At 40.0% G+C, this 19,283-nt stretch overlaps 1 protein-coding gene across 2 annotated transcripts in view; it reads left to right on the top strand.

Moving 5' to 3' along the window:
- Positions 1-6,021: 6,021 nt before the first annotated feature.
- LOC123760109 (uncharacterized) overlaps positions 6,022-19,283 on the top strand; it is a 109,382-nt gene continuing 96,120 nt past the window's right edge. The window contains exon 1 of one of the 2 annotated variants that reach the window (XM_045745592.2): positions 6,022-6,152. Coding sequence is in view for 1 of the 2 variants with exons in the window: in XM_069325424.1 (XP_069181525.1) it covers positions 6,229-6,324 (96 nt within the window). In the remaining variant the exon portion in view is untranslated. The other variant, XM_069325424.1, reaches the window with a different exon arrangement.

Here is a 19,283-nt window from a genome sequence, read left to right as displayed (position 1 = left end):
GTCAATGTCGGAAGAGATTACAACCTCTGAAGGCCTTGGCATGCTGTGGAAAGGGAGTGGGAGTCTTATGTTATGAAGATTAAGCCACCCAAAAGGTGGCACGGGCATGAATAGCCCGTAAGTGGTGGCCCTTTTGAGCCATTACCAGTATGATACTGGAGATCTGTGGAGGTGCGACTGCACCCTGCGTGACGGGAGATGTCTCCCGTGAGTTAATGTTTGATTGATTGATTGATAAAGATTAAGCCACCCAAGAGGTGGCACGGGCATGAATAGCCCGTAAGTGGTACAATTTTTTTTTTGTTTTTTTTTCTCAGTATCCTGAGGTTGCATTTAACCATCAAGCTGTTATCGCGGGGGAGGATACTGCTTCACAGTCTTTATGAGAGTGTCCAGCTGCTGGACACCTTTGTTGACCAGGAGAGTGGCTGATGGCTTCAGGGTGGCCACTGCATGATTCAGGAACTCTTAAAGCTCTTCTAAGGTCATTGGTTGCTTCACATTCCAGAAGATAGTGAAGTAATGGCTTTTCTGTGACAGTTTGGCAGAAGATGCACTCTCTCTGTCGGGGTTCACCCATCTCCCAGTTGCATCTGTAACCTAGACGTAGTCTATATACAATACAACAATACAATACAATACAATACAATACAATTTTATTTAGGTAAGGTACATACATACAATAAATTTTTACAAGGAATGGTTGACTTATAGGTAGAGCTAGTACATACAATGCCTAAAGCCACTATTACGCAAAGCGTTTCGGGCATGATAAACTTAAATGACAAGCTTAATACTAATTGAGCATAATGAGTAGAATGAAAACAAGAAATGAAAACATAGATGAAAAAGCAGCACAAATACAATTATGTCGACAAACAGCGCTCTTTAAAGAAAAAACAGACATTGGTTGCCAATAGAAGGGTAAGGTAGGTTACAGGGAATTTATTAGGTATATAGCCTAACTGCTATTTCCCTGTGGAAGGAGTGGAAGTGCCTGTGCTACGAATGATATACTTGAGTACTGTAAGATCTCTTATTGATTATGCTGCACCTGTCATTTCTTGTTTTGATAAAGGTAGGATGGGCAAGTTGGAGAAGATACAAAATGAAGCCATGAGGATTATCTTAGGATGCCCAAGAAATGCTATGATTGAGATAATGAGGATGGAGTTGAATCTGCAGAGTATTGGGGATAGAATTGAAGAGATAAATGTAGCCTCTGCCATTAAATTAATGAGAGGTGGGGGAGCTAATGAATTAATCCTCTCGGTTCAAAAGGTGGGAAGTAGTGAACAGTGTATGATGAAGAAGAGAGTATATATGAATAACTTATGTACTAATGTTATAAGGTATGATGTTATTACAGAGTGTATTGCTGTGCCCAAGAGAAAATTCACACCACCATGGGAGGATTGTAATGTAGATGTAGTAATTACTCCCTTGCAAAAGAAAAAAAATATGTATGAAATAGGAGAGCTGAGGGCAACATATGATTGTATAATTAGAAAACTGCCTACAGAAAACATTCTACATGTACATTGTGATGGGTCAGTAGCTAGGGATGGAACGAAGGTTCCTAAGTGTGCTCTAAGAAGATGCTTAGGTGCAATTCAGTAACGTCCACTAAGGAAGAAAATTGTTGGTTCACCTGCGTGCCGATAGAGGTCACTACTGTGTTTCGTTTGGCCAATCAGAGAGCAGCAACATTCTTCATATTGAAGATTTAGCGCTGGCTTATCGGAGCTCTACTGCCTCCTATTTACGTCGAATTTTCTTATAAAATTAGTATATTTCGAAGTAAAACAATGTTTTTTTTCAACTTATACAGCCAGCACCGACATTGTAGTAAACAAATATGTTACATTTGTTGTTTACCTACGTAATTCTAACAGATACTGTGTAGCTGTCCTTGTTGCTCGGAAGATGCGCTGACAATTATTGTATATATTTACTGAATTTACCCAAGGGCCACTAACTATCTACTGGCCTCGAAGAGGACAGAAAGCCGGCGGCTTGTTAAAGGGCCCGCCAATTGTCTTGATGATATTTTTTAGCTGGAATTTGGCATTTATGGCTTCAGCGGGTAGGCGGTTCCATGGGTTTATAGCCCTCTTGGTGGAAAAAAACATCTGTTTTCAGTCCTACTTGAGAGAACATACTCTCCAACACTATATCTGTGATTGTCCTGTTATCAGTGACTTCATACCAAATGGTATGAGGTATTTTGAGCTCTGTAATTACTTCATACACTCAGGAATATTGGAAGATATTCTTGTGCTGCACCCAGATTTTGCCAGTGGAGGCTAATAGATCAGCATTAAGTATTTTGTTCTCTCCTAATTCCATGTATGACTGGCCATCCTGTGAGGTGAGGATGTTGGATGAGCTTGTAGCTGGTTTTTGATCTACACTGTGTGGTCCTTTATACAGAATAGGGAAGCAGCACATTGCTGTGTACGACTCCCCTGACTTCTAACCCTTTGGATCGCCTCAAAACTTCCTTTAACCGCAAACTAAGACAGCTCTCTAGTCTTTGCCCTCCTGACTTTGATCTCATTAAACGTTTCCGTGTCATCTGCCCTTCTCTTCCTTATTTCTATGGTCTTCCTAAGACTCATAAACCTGGTGTTCCTCTTCGTCCTATCATTTCTTTACGGGGCTCTGTCAGCTATCGGGGCTCTTGCCTCCTGGCTCGCTAAAACCCTGACACCTTACCTTGGCACTTTTTCCCCTGCCCATCTTCGTCACTCTCAGGACTTCATAGAAAGACTGCGCCTGCAACCCTCTTGTAAGATGCTTAGTCTTGATGTCGACTCTCTGTTCACTAATGTTCCGCTCGATGACGTTCTCTCTTTCCTCAGACAGAAGGCGTCAGAGGGCCTCCTTCCTCTCCCACTTCCCACTGACGTTTTCCTCGATCTCATTAGACTCTGTGTTGAATCTAACTCTTTCTCTTTCAACGGTAAATATTACACTCAAACTTTCGGCGTCGCTATGGGTTCCCCTCTCTCCCCTGTTCTTGCTAATTTCTACGTGGAATACTTCGAAACTGTTCTTCTTCCTTCTATTGATACTCGTCCCTCTCTCTGGCTTCGCTATGTTGATGACATTTTTGCTTTATGGCCTCATGACCTTAATCTTTTCCAGCCTTTCCTCGCCCCTCTTAACAATCTGGCTCCTTCTATCCATTTCAAAGTTGAGTGGGAATCTAATTCCCTCCTTCCTTTTCTTGTTGTTCATGTTCACAGCTCTGTGTCTGGGTTCTCTTTCTCTGTCTACCGTAAACCCATGCATAGTGGCATGTACATTCACTTCTTTTCCTACCATCCTCCTTCTGTTAAGAAAAGTGTCCTCGTCTCTCTCTTCCTCCGCGCTCTACGCCTCAGCGACCCTCAGTTTCTTGATTCTGAAATTGCCTTTATCTACAAATCATTCTCTCGCCTTGGTTATCCTTTGCATTTCATCAACTGTGCCTACTCTCAAGCTAAACGAAATTTCTTTCATCCTAAACCTGCTTCCAACACTACTAGCACTGTACTATGCCTTCCCTTCATATCTGAACTCAAAACTTTTACCAATACCTTTCGTCCTCTTGACATTAAACTCGCCTTTCGACAAACTAACACACTTCGTAGTAATCTAGTTCACACTGCTCCTCCTGCTTCTAACGCTGCTGGTGTCTACTCTATTTCCTGTTCATCTTGTCCTCTCCAATACTTTGGCGAAACTGGCCGTACACTGAATGATAGACTTAAAGAACACAAGAGAAGTGTTAAGTCTGCAGACACTAACAATGCTCTCTTCTGCCATGTGAGGGATTCTAATCATCCCATTGATTGGTCTTCCTCCAAAATAATCTTTCCTGCCTCTACTCTACACAGACGCCGTCTTGTAGAATCGGCTCTTATACACAATGTACCCAACATGAACTTGAGTCCTGGCTTTGTTGCTGTGGACTCTTCCCTTTCACAGTATATACTCAAATGCTGTAATCTTTCTAACAAACGTGACTTAACATAAGCTTACCCCTTCCATTTATCTTTCTTTTTCTTTTTTCTCTTTCCTTTTCTTTCTCTCTTCTCCGTTTTTCTGTGCATTGTCTTCTCCTACGTTCCCTTGCTATCCTCTTCTTATTCCTATTACTATCTCCTTCGGTAGTTATAATAGGAGCTGCCTCGTATGAGCCAATAGGCCTTCTGCAGTTCTCATTATTACTACTATCCCCTACACCTTACTTTCCTCCTCAGCTCTCTCTTGCCTATTTATTGCCTGTCCCTACCTGTCCTCATCACAATCGATGAGTCGATTTTATAATCGACTTATAAAATCAATCAATCTTCCTCATCACAATCGACTTGAGAATGGTCCAGGACGGACCGAAACGTCGTCGTCCCTTCAACTTCTAGTGTGTGGTCTGGTCAACATACTTCAGCCACGTTATTGTGACTCATCGCCTGCACTAATAACACTGTTGCAGATAAAGATGATTGATTGATGAAGATTAAGCCAAAAGGTGGCACGGGCATGAATAGCCCGTAAGTGGTGGCCCTTTTGAGCCATTACCAGTATCAAGAGCTGATACTGGAGATCTGTGGAGGTGCGAATGCACCCTGCGTGACGGGAGATGTCTCCCTTGTGAATGTGTTAAGATGAAGCCACCCAAAAGGTGGCACGGGCATGAATAGCCCGTAAGTGGTGGCCCTTTTGAGCCATTACCAGTATCAATAGATGATACTGGAGATCTGTGGAGGTGCGACTGCACCCTGCGTGACGGGAGATGTCTCCCGTGATTTGAACAGATTGAATTGATTGATGAAGATTAAGCCACCCAAAAGGTGGCACGGGCATGAATAGCCCGTAAGTGGTGGCCCTTTTGAGCCATTACCAGTATCAAGAGCTGATACTGGAGATCTGTGGGGGTGCGAATGCACCCTGCGTGACGGGAGATGTCTCCCTTGTGAATGTGTTAAGATGAAGATGAAGCCACCCAAAAGGTGGCACGGGCATGAATAGCTCGTAAGTGGTGGCCCTTTTAAGCCATTACCAGTATCAAGAGCTGATACTGGAGATCTGTGGAGGCGTGACGGGAGATGTCTCCCGGACCAAGTGACCAGATGATGGTGGTGTTGCAGATAAATGTATCTCGGTAATATATAGCTGTGCCACCACCTCATATGAAGAAAGATTAACAAAGCTTAACTTGAAAGGCATTCACTGGAAAGGCGAAGAGGTTTACAAGTGGATGAATGGACATAACAAAGGGGATATTAATAGGGTATTAAAAGTATCAACACAAGACAGAACACGAAACAATGGGTATAAATTGGATAAGTTTAGATTTAGGAAAGACTTGGGTAAATACTGGTTCGGTAACCGGGTTGTTGATTTGTGGAACCAATTACCGCGTAACGTGGTGAAGGTGAGGTCCCTCGATTGTTTCAAGCGTGGGTTGGACATGTTTATGAGTGGGATTGGGTGGTTATAGACAGCTAGGAGCTGCCTCATATGGGAAAATAGGCCTTCTGCAATTACCTTGTTCTTATGTATATTAAAGCACATTGGTATATTAAAGCTCTGCTTGATTACATTGACAACTTGATTGGTAATTTAAACAAGATTAACAGACACCATACAGCAGATTGATAGCACAGATAAGAAGACAACAATGATCACAATGGTAAAGATGTTCGGATTGGGTACATAAAGGTAGGGTGGGTTGTGTCCGAAGATTGTCACCATTCGACCTATAGTAGGGGGAGGGGGGGCGATATACAAGTCTAGTACAATATAGGCTTTCTGACCCTGACAACAGGAATTATTAGATAGGCCTATACCAATAAAATATAATTATTGGTCATTTTGAAATATTTAAATTATTGCCCTTATTGTTTATTTATAACGAATGCTTGCAATAATAGTGCAAAAAGAATTTTTAAATCTATATTATATAGAATAATGTTTGTTTAATGAGTGGAGTTAGGATATGGTATTGGTTGTCGGGGGGGGGGGTACGAGGGGTTGGCAGGCGTGGGTCGGGCGTGTTGTGGGTGGGAAGGGTTGGCAAGCGTGTGTCCAATATGGCGGAGTGGTCAGTAGGGAGTGACGCAGACCTTGTTGTCCATGATATCCCGCCGCAGCCTCGATCTTAGGTTTGTAGCTTCCCCCAATGTGGTGGGCCGCCGCCGCCAGGAGTGGTGAGTGGCGGCGGCGGCGTGTGCGGCCGCCATGATGGGTGGCCAGGCCCTGGCCGCCCCAGGACGGCGCCTCGCCTCTCCTCCCACTCATGTCAAATGGCCAGGAGTGATGCCACACTTGACGGTGGTGGGTGTTGTGTGGCCAGTGTCACGCCCGCCCGCCCTCTCCTGCCCCGCCCCCACGCCCACTACCTCCTCAATCCTACTTTGTCTTTTATTAATAGTCTCTCTGAACCCAATTAAAGTTAATTCTTGAATGTTTTGCTGGGCCTGTGAGGCCTAACCTGCCGTGGGCCAGGAGGCTGTGGCTTAGCACGTTGTGTACTGGTGTTGTGTGAGGAGGAGAGGCAGGAGGCACCACCAGCTGGGGCATGATGCCCACCTCAAGTGTGGCTGGCGGGGCATACTTGGGCATCTGTATGTTGCGTGTTTACTGTTAACACTGTATCATTAGGTTAGGTTAGATAGAGTATGCTCAATAATGTTTGGTTAGGGTTTTAGTACAAGAGTGTTTTGATACGTTATGTTGCATACAAAGTTACCAGGACCTAGATTCAGGAAGCTCTGTGTATTTCTTCGTAAGTGGGTTTGCTACGAAGGTTCCTAAGTGCACCCTAAGAAGATGCTTAGGTGCGATTCAATAAGGTCCACTTAGGAAGAAAATTGTTGGTTCACCTGCGTGCCGATAGAGGTCACTACTGTGTTTCGTTTGGCCAATCAGAGAGCAGCAACATTCTTCATATTGAAGATTTAGTGCTGGCTTATCGGAGCTCTACTGCCTCCTATTTACGTTGAATTTTCTTATAAAATTAGTATATTTCGAAGTAAAACAATGTTTTTTTCAACTTCTACAGCCAGCACCGACATTGTAGTAAACAAATATGTTACATTTGTTGTTTACCTACGTAATTCTAAGAGATACTGTGTAGCTGTCCTTGTTGCTCGGAAGATGCGCTGACAATTATTGTATATTACTGAATTTACCCAAGAGCCACTAACTATCTAGTGACCTCGAAGAGGACAGAAAGCCGGCGGCTTGTTAAAGGGCCCGCCAATTGTCTTAATGATATTTTTTAGCTGGAATTTGGCATTTACGGCTTCAGCGGGTAGGCGGTTCCATGAGTTTATAGCCCTCTTGGTGGAAAAAAAATCTGTTTTCAGTCCTACTTGAGAGAACATACTCTCCAACACTACGTATATCTGTGATTGTCCTGTTATCAGTGACTTCATACCAAATGGTATGAGGTATTTTGAGCTCTGTAATTACTTCATACACTCAGGAATATTGGAAGATATTCTTGTGCTGCACCCAGATTTTGCCAGTGGAGGCTAATAGATCAGCATTAAGTATTTTGTTCTCTCCTAATTCCATGTATGACTGGCCATCCTGTGAGGTGAGGATGTTGGGTGAGCTGGTAGCTGGTTTTTGATCTACACTGTGTGGTCCTTTAGACAGAATAGGGAAGCAGCACATTGCTGTGTATACCTAAACATGTTTAAAAATACATTGTTTGAGAGGAGTTTTGTAGAAACTGGTAAGAGTAATTATAATATAATGTTTCCATGATTCAGTGCTTACCTCTTGTGAAAATTGCTTAGAGTTGTTTAGTCAGAGTTGATTTGTTTTTTGTATTGAGGCTGGTATTTTCTAAATTGATTCCATGTACAGTATGTCTAACCATCCTGTGAGATGGGAGTATTAGATAAACTTATAGCTAGTTTTTTATCTACACTGTGTAATATTCCATATAGAATAGGGTAGTAGTACATTGCTGTGTGTACCTAATCTTCTTAATAAAAAAAATCAGTAATAAAGATTTTAAATTATAGTTTGTATTATTACAAATTCAGTACTGTATTATCCTTATTAAGTCATGTTGACCATGGATCATTAGGATCTCATGTTGATATGTAATAGTCATATTTCTTTTGAACTGCTAATCCATGCTAATCATTCATTAAATTGTGCATTATGTCTCAATTTTTCACTTCCTTGGATATACTGTACAGTACAAAAAGATAGGATAAAAATAAACCAGTAATATTTCTTTCATTATATTTTTCATTTAAATAACTGCATCAATATTTTTACAGCTGACAGGATTTGTTTTACCATACAGGTGCATTATTTGTTAAAAAAAAATTTGGTTTATTGTTACACACAATGGTGCTACATAGCCTTCCCAGCTTGGTGCCTTCTTTTAATACTTACTGATTAAAAAATAAATAATAAATACATTTTATTCAGGAAAAGTACATACAGTTGATTTACAAACATAATGTTGGATTTATAGACAGAGCTAGTACATACAATACCTAAAGCCACTAATACTCATAGCATTTCGGGCAAGGTGTGGGGGAAAAAACACAGACTAAAACTTAATAGTAATCGGGATTAGGTATAAATTGTGTTGAAAGAAGGAATAAAAAATACAAAAAGGGGGTTAACATAGCATAAATCAGCAATTGCACATGTTGGTGAACAGCGTTGTTTAAAAAATAGCAAGACATGGGTTGACATTTAGGAGGTAAGTTAGGTTACATGGAGTTAATTAGGCAGTACTTGGTTTAACTCTTAAACTGGTTGAGAGAGGTACAGCCTTTGACATGATTCGGGAGGTCATTCCACATTCTGGGTCCCTTGATTTGTAGAGCACTTCTAGTTTGGTTACACACAGCCAAATTGAGTAACAGGAAGAGGTCTTGGACACAAATTTGTTCCATGCTAAATGTAAAGGAATCAGCTGAGTATTCCTCAAATAAAATAAGTTGCCTCAGCTTATAAGGTAAATAAAATAAGCATTTCTCAAATAAGTAGCTGCCTCACCTCACTGCCTTACTGCTACATAGCCTTCCCGGCATGGTGCCTTCTTTTGATAATTACTTGTTCCACACCCAAATTGTATAACAGGAAGAGGTCTTGGACCCCTACTTCCCTCTCTCTTTTTTAATAATCTATATAGTCATAATTATAGCTTTAAGTATTCAATGAATAAAGTTTGTGACATTTTTACCCTTCTCCTTACCTAACATCATTTGTGCAGCATATTTTTATTTTATGTCTCACCCAGATTTAATTTAAAAATAAAACCAAACTAAATAAATTAGAAATGGGTATGTATAGCTAAGGTACACCCTTACTACTAGGTGAACAGGGGCATTTGGTGATAGTAAATGATCCCATCAGGCAGGGCTCATCACCTTCTCTCATATTTCATGTTCACCAGTGTTTATTTACTTAATATCTACTGGTATAATATCTTGCTATTATAAAACTAATTCTACTATCATCAAACACATATTTACTTCAAGTTTCAAGCAGAGAATGCATATATAACTAACACGAAGGACTCCTCTTCACTAGATTCACCAGCTTTAATATTTTGGTCATGTTCCAATATCATAAATCGATCTCAGTGTTATGTAGTAGAGAAAAAATGACTTGTATCCAGTTTACGTAAAGCTACGAGTGGTTGAAACCACACTTAAATCCCGGAATGAACTTACGAAGGTTTTTCCACTTAGGGTAGCTAATTGAATACGGACGTAGCTGCCACGAAGGCGCTAAGAGGGAAAACGTTCTTAGCTAAGAGGAAAAACCTTCGTAAGTACCTTCCTGAATCCGGCCCCTGTATTGTAGCACTGTGTGTTGGTGTGATCACAACTTGCTCTCCGCGGGTCAAGTATTATGGTGCGTTCATCCTTGCTGCATCATTAGGTCAATTAATAATTACTACTGCAAACTAGAGCTATGTGTCTTGGGGATCCATGTTGTAGTCTGGTTCGTTCTCGACGCACACTTAAGAAATTTGGGTTCGATTCCAGGGCGGGACAAATGGTTGGGCACATTTCTTATCACCTAATGCCTCTGATCATCTAGCAGTGGGTAGGTACTCGGGAATTGGCAGCTTGTTGTGGGGTTGTGCTTAGTGGGCGGGGGTCAGTAATTTGACCTGGGGGGGGGGAACCTCGATTTAAGCCTAAAGTGTGTGAATACACACTGGCTGCCTGTCCCCTGACACAGTGAATTAGTGTATTATTATTATCATATAAATTCTATCACAATTATTAATAAATTAAATTGAGGAAACCTTTTTGTATTTCACATTGATAATAAATAATTGATATAGCTGTTAATTAGTTTTAGTACAGTAGTTGATTATGCCAAGCTAAATAAGAGTGACTGGTCAGCAATATTGTCACTCAGCCTTAGGAACTATAAGAGTGACTGGTCAGCAATATTGTCACTCAGCCTTAGGAACTATAAGAGTGACTGGTCAGCAATATTGTCACTCAGCCTTAGGAACATATCTCTGCCTGTCTCGTGGCTCTCTCTTCTCTGATGGATATTGAAATGAAACATTAGGAACCCTAATTCAGAATATTTTCAAATAAAAGACAATTAACCCTTAAACTGCACAAAACGTCATATGATGTGTGACATTAAGTTCAGTTTTTAAACTTTTCTGAAACAATTTAAAATGTTTTGTGCATAATCTAGGCAAATGCTCCAACTATGTCTAAATAATACCAGTGCAACTTGAAAAACAAGAAAATAAAAAATGAATGTAAAATCGAATATTGAAAACTTCAGATTTTGAAATCGGCTGCAAAAATATAACATCCCACCAACTGTTCATTTAGTGTTATTATGCTCTCAGAATAGCATATGATCTTCATTTTCATATATTTAGGATATAGGTTTTCAGTATAGTTTTCCGTAAAAAAATGTCTATGGCATTTGAAATATGTGCAAATTTAGACAACAAAAATTTATAACTCCAAACATTTAGAGTTTATGAAAAATCAATTTTATAGGGATTGTACAATAGACAGCTGTGCACACTTTATGTAAAAATGGTGAAAATCGGTCAGAAACTAGATTTTTGAATACTTAGGTAAGTTGAAATTCTAGTTATAGATATAATTGAAGTTGAAGTTATCGACAATAAATAAGGCAGTTCTAATTCATGAATTTACTTGTATGTTGTAATAAACATTGTTTGGCATTCGTACTCAAATATGTGAAAGTTGTAGGTCAATGTGTGTTGAAATGAAGTCAAGAAAAAATAACCCCCAAGAAAAAATATAGGAATAATTATAATAATTATAATGATTTAGGGGATATATTTAGGGTATACTTTGTATAAGTAAAAAAACCCTAATCTGGTGCCTAATCATCAAAACAGCCTAAAGAAACAAGGAAAATAGTTTGAAATCTGAAAAAATCAGCCCCCCCAAAAAATTCAAAGTCCCAAGTTCTGAGAGTTGTGACTGATTTATTTATTGAAAAATTGAATTTTGTCTTCCCATAGTTAGGTAGGGGTATGCAGGATGTGTAAAGGTTACAACAAATTCAAATAATAACAAAGGAGGAAAAAACCTAAAACCTAAAAAAAAATTTCCCCTAAAAAAATATTTTTTGGACATTGTTGAAAGTAACTGATAATAACATTGATCAATGTATTTATATGATATGTAACAAAATAAGAGCATAATAACATACTTGCTCATTATTATTTGTGTTATAATGTATTACTCAGCAATGCTATAAAGGCACCAGCTGCATATCCACTTTGTGGACACTTACTACTATCCTTCGTTGTTGGATAGTAGTAAGGATCTCTTACTACTATCTCTTGGATCTCTTGTTGGATCTCTTTATTATTGCATTATCCATCAGTTCCAGTTAATAGGAGCTGTGCTAATCAACAAAACGTTTTTTTTTTTTTTTAATATTCATCTAAAATAAATTTCTGAAAATATTTTGATGAAAGTTTCACGACGCTGAAGCCAATAAGTTGGAGATTTCTTTAAAATTTTTAAGTAATTTTGACATAATTCAAATATTTTTTTAATTATACCCCTTATGCTGAGCAGTTTAAAGGTTAATGTCTTGACTTATGTTTGAGGAATGTGTAATGCTGTGTGAGACATTTGTAATATGACAAGGCTGTTAATGATGAGAGAAAATAAATGAAATCTGCAGCATGGATGTATCACAAAGAGAATTTGGTTCAGGTAAGGTTGTAGGTTAATTGGTTTATTAAAGAGTTAGAAGTACTGTACAGAGGATTACAAAGGAATTAAAATAGCAATAAACCATTAGATCCAAACTAGGCTGTGTGTTTATGGAAAGCTTATGGTGAAACAAACAATATAAAGTGGGTGTCGCTCGTTAACTATTGTCGGTCATATTGTAAGATTGTACTGTATATGATATTGGCAGCTCGTCCTCCAAACAAAGACCCAAAAGTGATTCCATGCACCCGCCAAACCCCCTGTTTATGAATGAAAAACGGTTTACACACAACTCTCACGTTTGAACAGTTCTGGAACAAGTGCTTCACTGACGAGTTTTGTTCGAACACAACACTGTAAATGCCTCACCCACGTACTACAAATACAAATAATTGCCAACAGAACCTAAACACCTAACCTATGCATATATATGCACAACATGCTAATATATTATAATAATAATAATTTATAGTTGAGAAAATTCCTGTTTTGAATGAACAGCATGTTAAAATTTATGAATGCATCTGTGGGGTTGACCGCTGAATGGAATGAACTTGAGTCGAGGACGGGTTGATATGGGCCAAGATTAGGAAGACCTCTCCCTCTCCTGGGACAAGCGTAAAGCACTTGTAAAAGAAAAATACTGTAATTGTATTAAGAAATATTTACGTTAGTTCCTGGTATTGATGCTTCCTGACACCTGGCATCTTTTGGTCTGGCACTTTACATTAAAGTTTGGAGAAAATGACTGAGCTTAAGTTATTAAAACTCACTTTGACCTTGCAGTTTTGTTTAGGTAATTGAAGTGTTGTGTTATATCCACCATGGAAGCTACATCTTGAGCCCAGTCATTACATCTCAGGTCATGCATATCCTTTCATTTGTTGCATTAAAATCTGTATTTGACCTTGGTTTGTTGAAGCAGTCGAGTACTCTTCCTTGATGTAACTATTGAACATCAGTACAGTATAAATATTGCAGTCTGTGAGGGTTTTCATTTTCTTCCAAAAAGCAATTGAACTATCTGTGGCTATGATTTTATGCTTGTATAAAGTTTTGTGTGTAACACCATCCAAAACATTATTGTTAATGTTTAACCGCACATTACTTCCCCACGAGTAATGCAAAGAAAATTGTTACATTCATGGTTAACAATATGGGAAAAATACAACATTTTTGCTTACAAGCCCAAGAAAAAAGAATCGTAACTGTTAATTTTGAAGCTAAGAAATCATTGTTTTCATTAAAATAGTTTTACATTAAATATTGAATTATTTTTTCAAGATTACATGACATGACTTTTGATCTTGAATATATTAAAAAGTGTCTTTCATATTTTTGGAGGAAAAAATGTTAGTTAAATGCATTCTCTTTGGTATAAGTTGAATTTTGTGATGGCCTTGGGAACAAGTGTAAAAGATCATGAAAGTAGCACACCTCGCTTTCAATGAAATAATACCTTTAGCAGTTGTTTATGAAAATTACCATATCGGAGAATGAAATATAATGTCGTATACAAATTTGAGGATAACTTAAAATCATAAGAGGTTAGTGTTGTCTCTGCAGCATTCCTTCTGAGCTTTGAGTGCCCTTAGCAGTTAATGCATAAGTTCGCCCAGTTGCAGTATGTGGCTCAATCTTAGTGAGAAATTGTTCAATATCAGAATGTTTGTTATGGCTGGAGGTGCTGTTGTGCAGGAGGTACTGTATAAGGTGTTCACAAATGACCAAAGGGATGATACAGGAAAAAGGAAACATCTGAAAAAGATAAATCGACAAGACTGAATGGTACACAGAAATGTACCCTGGGGAAAGTTGCAGTCAGATGAAACCCATACCAATTAGGAGGATACGAGAACCCTTCCCCCCCCCCCCTCTCCTGTGAGCATACAACCCCCCCCCTCTCCTGTGAGCATACAACCCCCCCTCTCCTGTGAGCATACAACCCCCCCCTCTCCTGTGAGCATACAACCCCCCCCTCTCCTGTGAGCATACAACCCCCCCCTCTCCTGTGAGCATACAACCCCCCCCTCTCCTGTGAGCATACAACCCCCCCCTCTCCTGTGAGCATACAACCCCCCCCCTCTCCTGTGAGCATACAACCCCCCCCCCCCTCTCCTGTGAGCATACAACCCTCCCCCCCCCCTCTCCTCCCAGGCACTGGGGTACACTTTCCAAAGAAAAAGGGAACCATATGCAGTCCCATTGCTTATGGTCCAAAATGGCACCCACTGAGTGCTGTATAAACCATTGGAAGACTTGATCACAAACACCAGGGGAAAAGTAACTGCTGGACACATGCAGTTTGGAGCACAAAAACCCAAGTCCACACAACAAAAGTGGACAGAAAACATGCACAAGGAGCAAATACTGTACAATAATGGAATGATACACTAGCAAAAAGAGGCCCCCCATGTTATGAGTCCAAACATGGCTGGTACTTAGCTTAGGAGCTCTGGGATTTGCGGCAAGATGATGTGACAAAAGAGCATTACTGTGTTACTTTAGGCTACGCATCAGCACATTAACTGATTTGATAGCTTACACTGAACCGAACACCAGGCTACCTTGTGGTGGCATTCAGTACTTTTGGGTTGTAGCTATTTTTTTTTAATTTTTTTTTATTTGTATTGTTTGGGGAGTTATTTGTCAATTTAGTGGTTTTTGAGTCTTGTGAACCCAGCAGTTGTCCGTAAAGCTTTGTTGACTTTCTAGATGCTTTCCCCGTTAAATGGTGGAATGTCATTTGGTCCCTGTGCCTTGTGTGACGGGGCCAGGTTATGGCACTAGTCCCTGGTAGGCCAAATAAACTTATGCAACTGATGTGACTGAGAGACTGGAGCAATCTCGGGAAGATTAAAACATGTCAATCAAACTTAACACTTTGGCGTACCCCGCGCGCCACCCCTCAACTGTGCGATATGGGTCCCAGGGTGTCATGGGAGCGCGCGTAAATTCTGAAAAGTGTATACTCTCTTCAATCACCTTAATTCTCGTCCTACGAGATTAAATTTTGTATCATTGTGTTCGCAATAGAATTCTCTACAGCACTAAATGCATATAAACTCCAAAAGCCCGGCTAATTACCCGCAGCAAACAGAGAAAGTGCGAACGAGTTACCCAGGAGCGCGCAAACGCAATAAAATGTTTTCACTATTTTCACTCTGGTCACCTCAATTTTCGTCCTAGGTCTTTCATTTTGGTCTCAATGGGTTCGCAATAGAATTCTCTAGAGGAACATTAGCATATAAAATAAAAAACCTGGTCACGCTCCAACCGCCGACGAGTTGAAGACGAGCCACGCGTTAGCTGCAAGTGAGCGCTCAGACGCCTTCCAGCTACACTCCCAATTCCCGCCCTTTTCAAGCCTTTCTTTCGCAATTTTCTTCCTGGAAGGGCCTTGTTCATGATTATTATCCATCGTAGAGTAAGCGTAGATAGTTTCTAAAGCCGCAGTAAGAAATATAGCCACGGAAAATAGCCGAAATGTTCACACGTTTGAGATGCGAGGGGAGGTGACATTGGTCACAACAGTGGAGCGAAAACAATGGGCCCACGGCGTGTGCCAAGCCGCCTGAGGGCCACGAGGCTCATCAAAGAAAATGGGAAGACATCAGCACGCATTTTAAAACCAGTCCCCAAAAAATTGGATAAAAACCTGATTTTTGACGATTATTTAAAGTGGATGACGCAATGCCGCGTCATCCCCGGCATTACCGACAGTAAACGGATGACGCAATGCTGCGTCATGCCCGGGTGAAAGTGTTAACCTGTCTTTGTTTCTTCTGTATACAAGAAACCACCAAAGGGGGTTCTCCAGAAATGTTGTATTTCTATTACACTGGCAACCCTGCCGTATAAATATCATACCTCCTTTTGAATGGACACAACAGATCAAAATAGTAATTTGCCCCTGCATAGCAGTAACTTAAACTGTGTTAGGCGTGCTCAGTGTGTAGTTGAAGTAGTGAGTGGACTGTGGGATGCATATAGAAGGGCCTCTTGCCACATGTGGTCTGTGAGCCGCATGTTGAACTCTCTTGGCGTAAGGTGTGAATTGGAGAAGTACAGTAATTGTTAACGTCACTTTTAAATGTTGACAGTATTATACTGATTTATTTAATTTGTAAGCTCTTCTATATGTTCATTATTCATTTAAAGAAAAAGGATTTTGTTTGATTGAAAACATTTACCTTAAAATCTGAATCCAATATTTGGAGGTAGACAGTGTTAAATTGTGTTGTATTTTTCTGCATTAACACTTTCGCCCACCCGGCTAAGGTTAAAAAAAAAAGCGGTATGTGCGCGTGGCGTTTTTGTCGCTTAAGCGTCAAAACAAAAATGTGTATACTCTTTTTACTCTCCTGACCTTAGTTCTCGAGCTACGTATTTCATTTTGATACCAACGTGTTCGCAATAAAATTATCTAGAAGAACATCAGTAAAAAAGGTCACGAAAGGTATAGGGATACCAGCAGCAAATCAAAACCTACGTAGATGACTTGCCGTGAGCACCCAACAGCAACAAAATGTTTTTACTCTTGGGATTGTTATCACCTCCACACTTGTCCTACAGCGTTAATTTTGGTATCAATGGACTCGCAATGAAATTCCCAACACGGTGATATGAATATAAACGTAGAATAATGGTCGCGGCCCATCCGCAAGACTGTGGGAAGTGGTGGAACTGTTACCCGATATCGGTGACGCGACGACACATGTGCGATACGGCGCTTTAAAAGTTTATACTTATTTCACTGCCCTGACATTATTATTCTATGTACGTCATTCATTTTTGTGCCAATGTGTTCGCAATAGAATGTTCTATGAGCCCGTAGGTAAAAAAGATCAACAAAGCGTAAGATAGAATAGCGCCAAATATAAAACAACTCTGGAACATATCAGTGAGCGTCAAACACACACAAAATATTTTTACTGTTGTTATGTTCGTCAAGTTTATACTTGTTGCACAGTTATTTTTGGTTGTACATTGATTGGAATAAAATTCCCTAAACAGACATATGCATATACTGTACTGTAATACATGATATGGGGGAAACATTACCAGTATAAACGGCTAAAGTCACCCACTTGCAACCCGTTTGGGACACTCATGCAGACACACGCTACACCCAAAAAGAAATCTATGAAGGTTCGAGTCTACTTACGGCAGTTTATGTGATACAGTGTTCATTCTGGTATCAAAATACTCATTTCAGTTTGTAGTTCATGCGATTTTCAGAATGAACTGAATCGCTGGAGGTTCAACATTTGAGTCAGAGTCAGAGTCATCTGACAAAACCGTCTCGTCAAATGGCAGTGTGCTAGACATCTCGGGTTCTGATTCGGTTGCTGCTTCAGCTTGAGGTGTTGAAGTGAACAAGGGCCGCCTCACACCCGATGGTCCAGGAGTTTGCATGGCGTCAGCATAGGCAGGACCTGTGTCATCATTTATGTCTGGAGCGTGCCGCAAGTGTTGAGATACTGTTGCTGTTTGAGGCCAATCTTCCGGGTCCCAGCGCAATAGGGCCCAAATTGCCACCTCGTGGAACTGTAGCAATGTTAGCTTTTTTTAATCAGTTGTGTTGTATTTGTACAAAACAAAGGCATTATGCAATGCCATTTGCAGGAAATAAACGTTATCTTTTTGGTCCACTTGTGAGTTTTCCTGGTAAAATGGTAATACCATTTGATCGAAGTGGTCCACACCTTTCATGAACTTATTGTACCATGCAGCCTAGTGGTGAGAAAGAGAGCCTCATGGCGCGCAGTTTGAAACAAACCCAGAGTAAATCGGATTAAAATTGAATTTTATACAAATATTTTTTTGAGGACATTTTATGTCCACATTGCGGAAGCGGTTAGGCAAACAGGACTCCAGGTAATGTCCTGATCCGCATAAAGTGTTAAATTGCTTCTTATTCTTGTTTCAAGACAATAAATTCAAATTATTTTTTAAACTTGCTTTGTATGATTTGTCTTGGTATTATTTTGTTATGTATGCTAAACAGCTTCTAATTTGGAAATATCCTTTCTCAAGTATGGGGATTCAAACTGTATACAATATTGCAATATAGGACATAGAGTACATTGAAACTGTAGTGTGAGTGACGTTCTCTAGTCAAAGTTGAAGAGATGTGATGACACCTGGTGCTCTATTGGGTTTGTTTACAGCCATTGTGTACTGCTTGCTTGGCTTCACATCATTAGTCATTATCACACCCACCTTTCTTTATTCACAAACTTTCATCAAGTAACTGGGCTTTTCAGTTTAAAATGTTCAATATATGAGCTATGAAGAAAGATTATCGAAACTAAACCTCACACTATTAGAAGACGTAAGAGTTGGGGGAGACATGATCACTACCTATAAAATTCTCAGAGAAATTGACAGGGTAGACAATGATAAACTGTTTAGCACAGGTAGTATGGGAACAAGGGGACATGGGGGGAGGGGGGAAACTGAGTACCCAAATGAGCCACAGGGACGTTAGAAAGAACGTTTTCAGTGTCAAAGTAGTTAACAGATGGAATGTATTAGGAAGTGAAGTTGTGGAGGCAGATTCTGTAGACAGTTTCAAATGTAGATATGATAGAGCCCAGTAGGCTCAGGAATCTGTACACCAGTTGATTGACAGTATCTGTACACCAGTTGATTGACAGTCGAGAGGCGGGACCAAAGAGCCAAAGCTCAACCCCTGCAAGCACAACTAGGTGAGTACAAGGACTGAAAACAAAGAAAAAACAAATCATAAATGGCCTTCTCATAGAGGCAAATTCAGAGCTTTCACAACAATCCATTCAGGGCAATTCATGGACAGTGAAATCTGAATATCAGGATGTAATCTATATAGATGTGGTAAGACTAATAGGTCACGTGGAGGAGTAGATTTGTATATTAGAGAAGCCCTTGTGTGCTCGTAGCTCCTTAACTCTACAGATGAGATGGTAGAGGTACTTGGAGTGAAAATGGAGAGAATTAGCCAAGTTATTATTCTAATATACAAACTGCTAGATGCAACAGTTAAGGAATTTGCAGAACATAAAAAGAATAGAGACTAGCCTT

The sequence above is a fragment of the Procambarus clarkii genome, chromosome 16 (assembly GCF_040958095.1).
Source record: "Procambarus clarkii isolate CNS0578487 chromosome 16, FALCON_Pclarkii_2.0, whole genome shotgun sequence".
Taxonomy (NCBI): Eukaryota; Metazoa; Arthropoda; class Malacostraca; order Decapoda; family Cambaridae; genus Procambarus; species Procambarus clarkii.
This window is presented reverse-complemented; position numbering and strand designations above follow the sequence as displayed.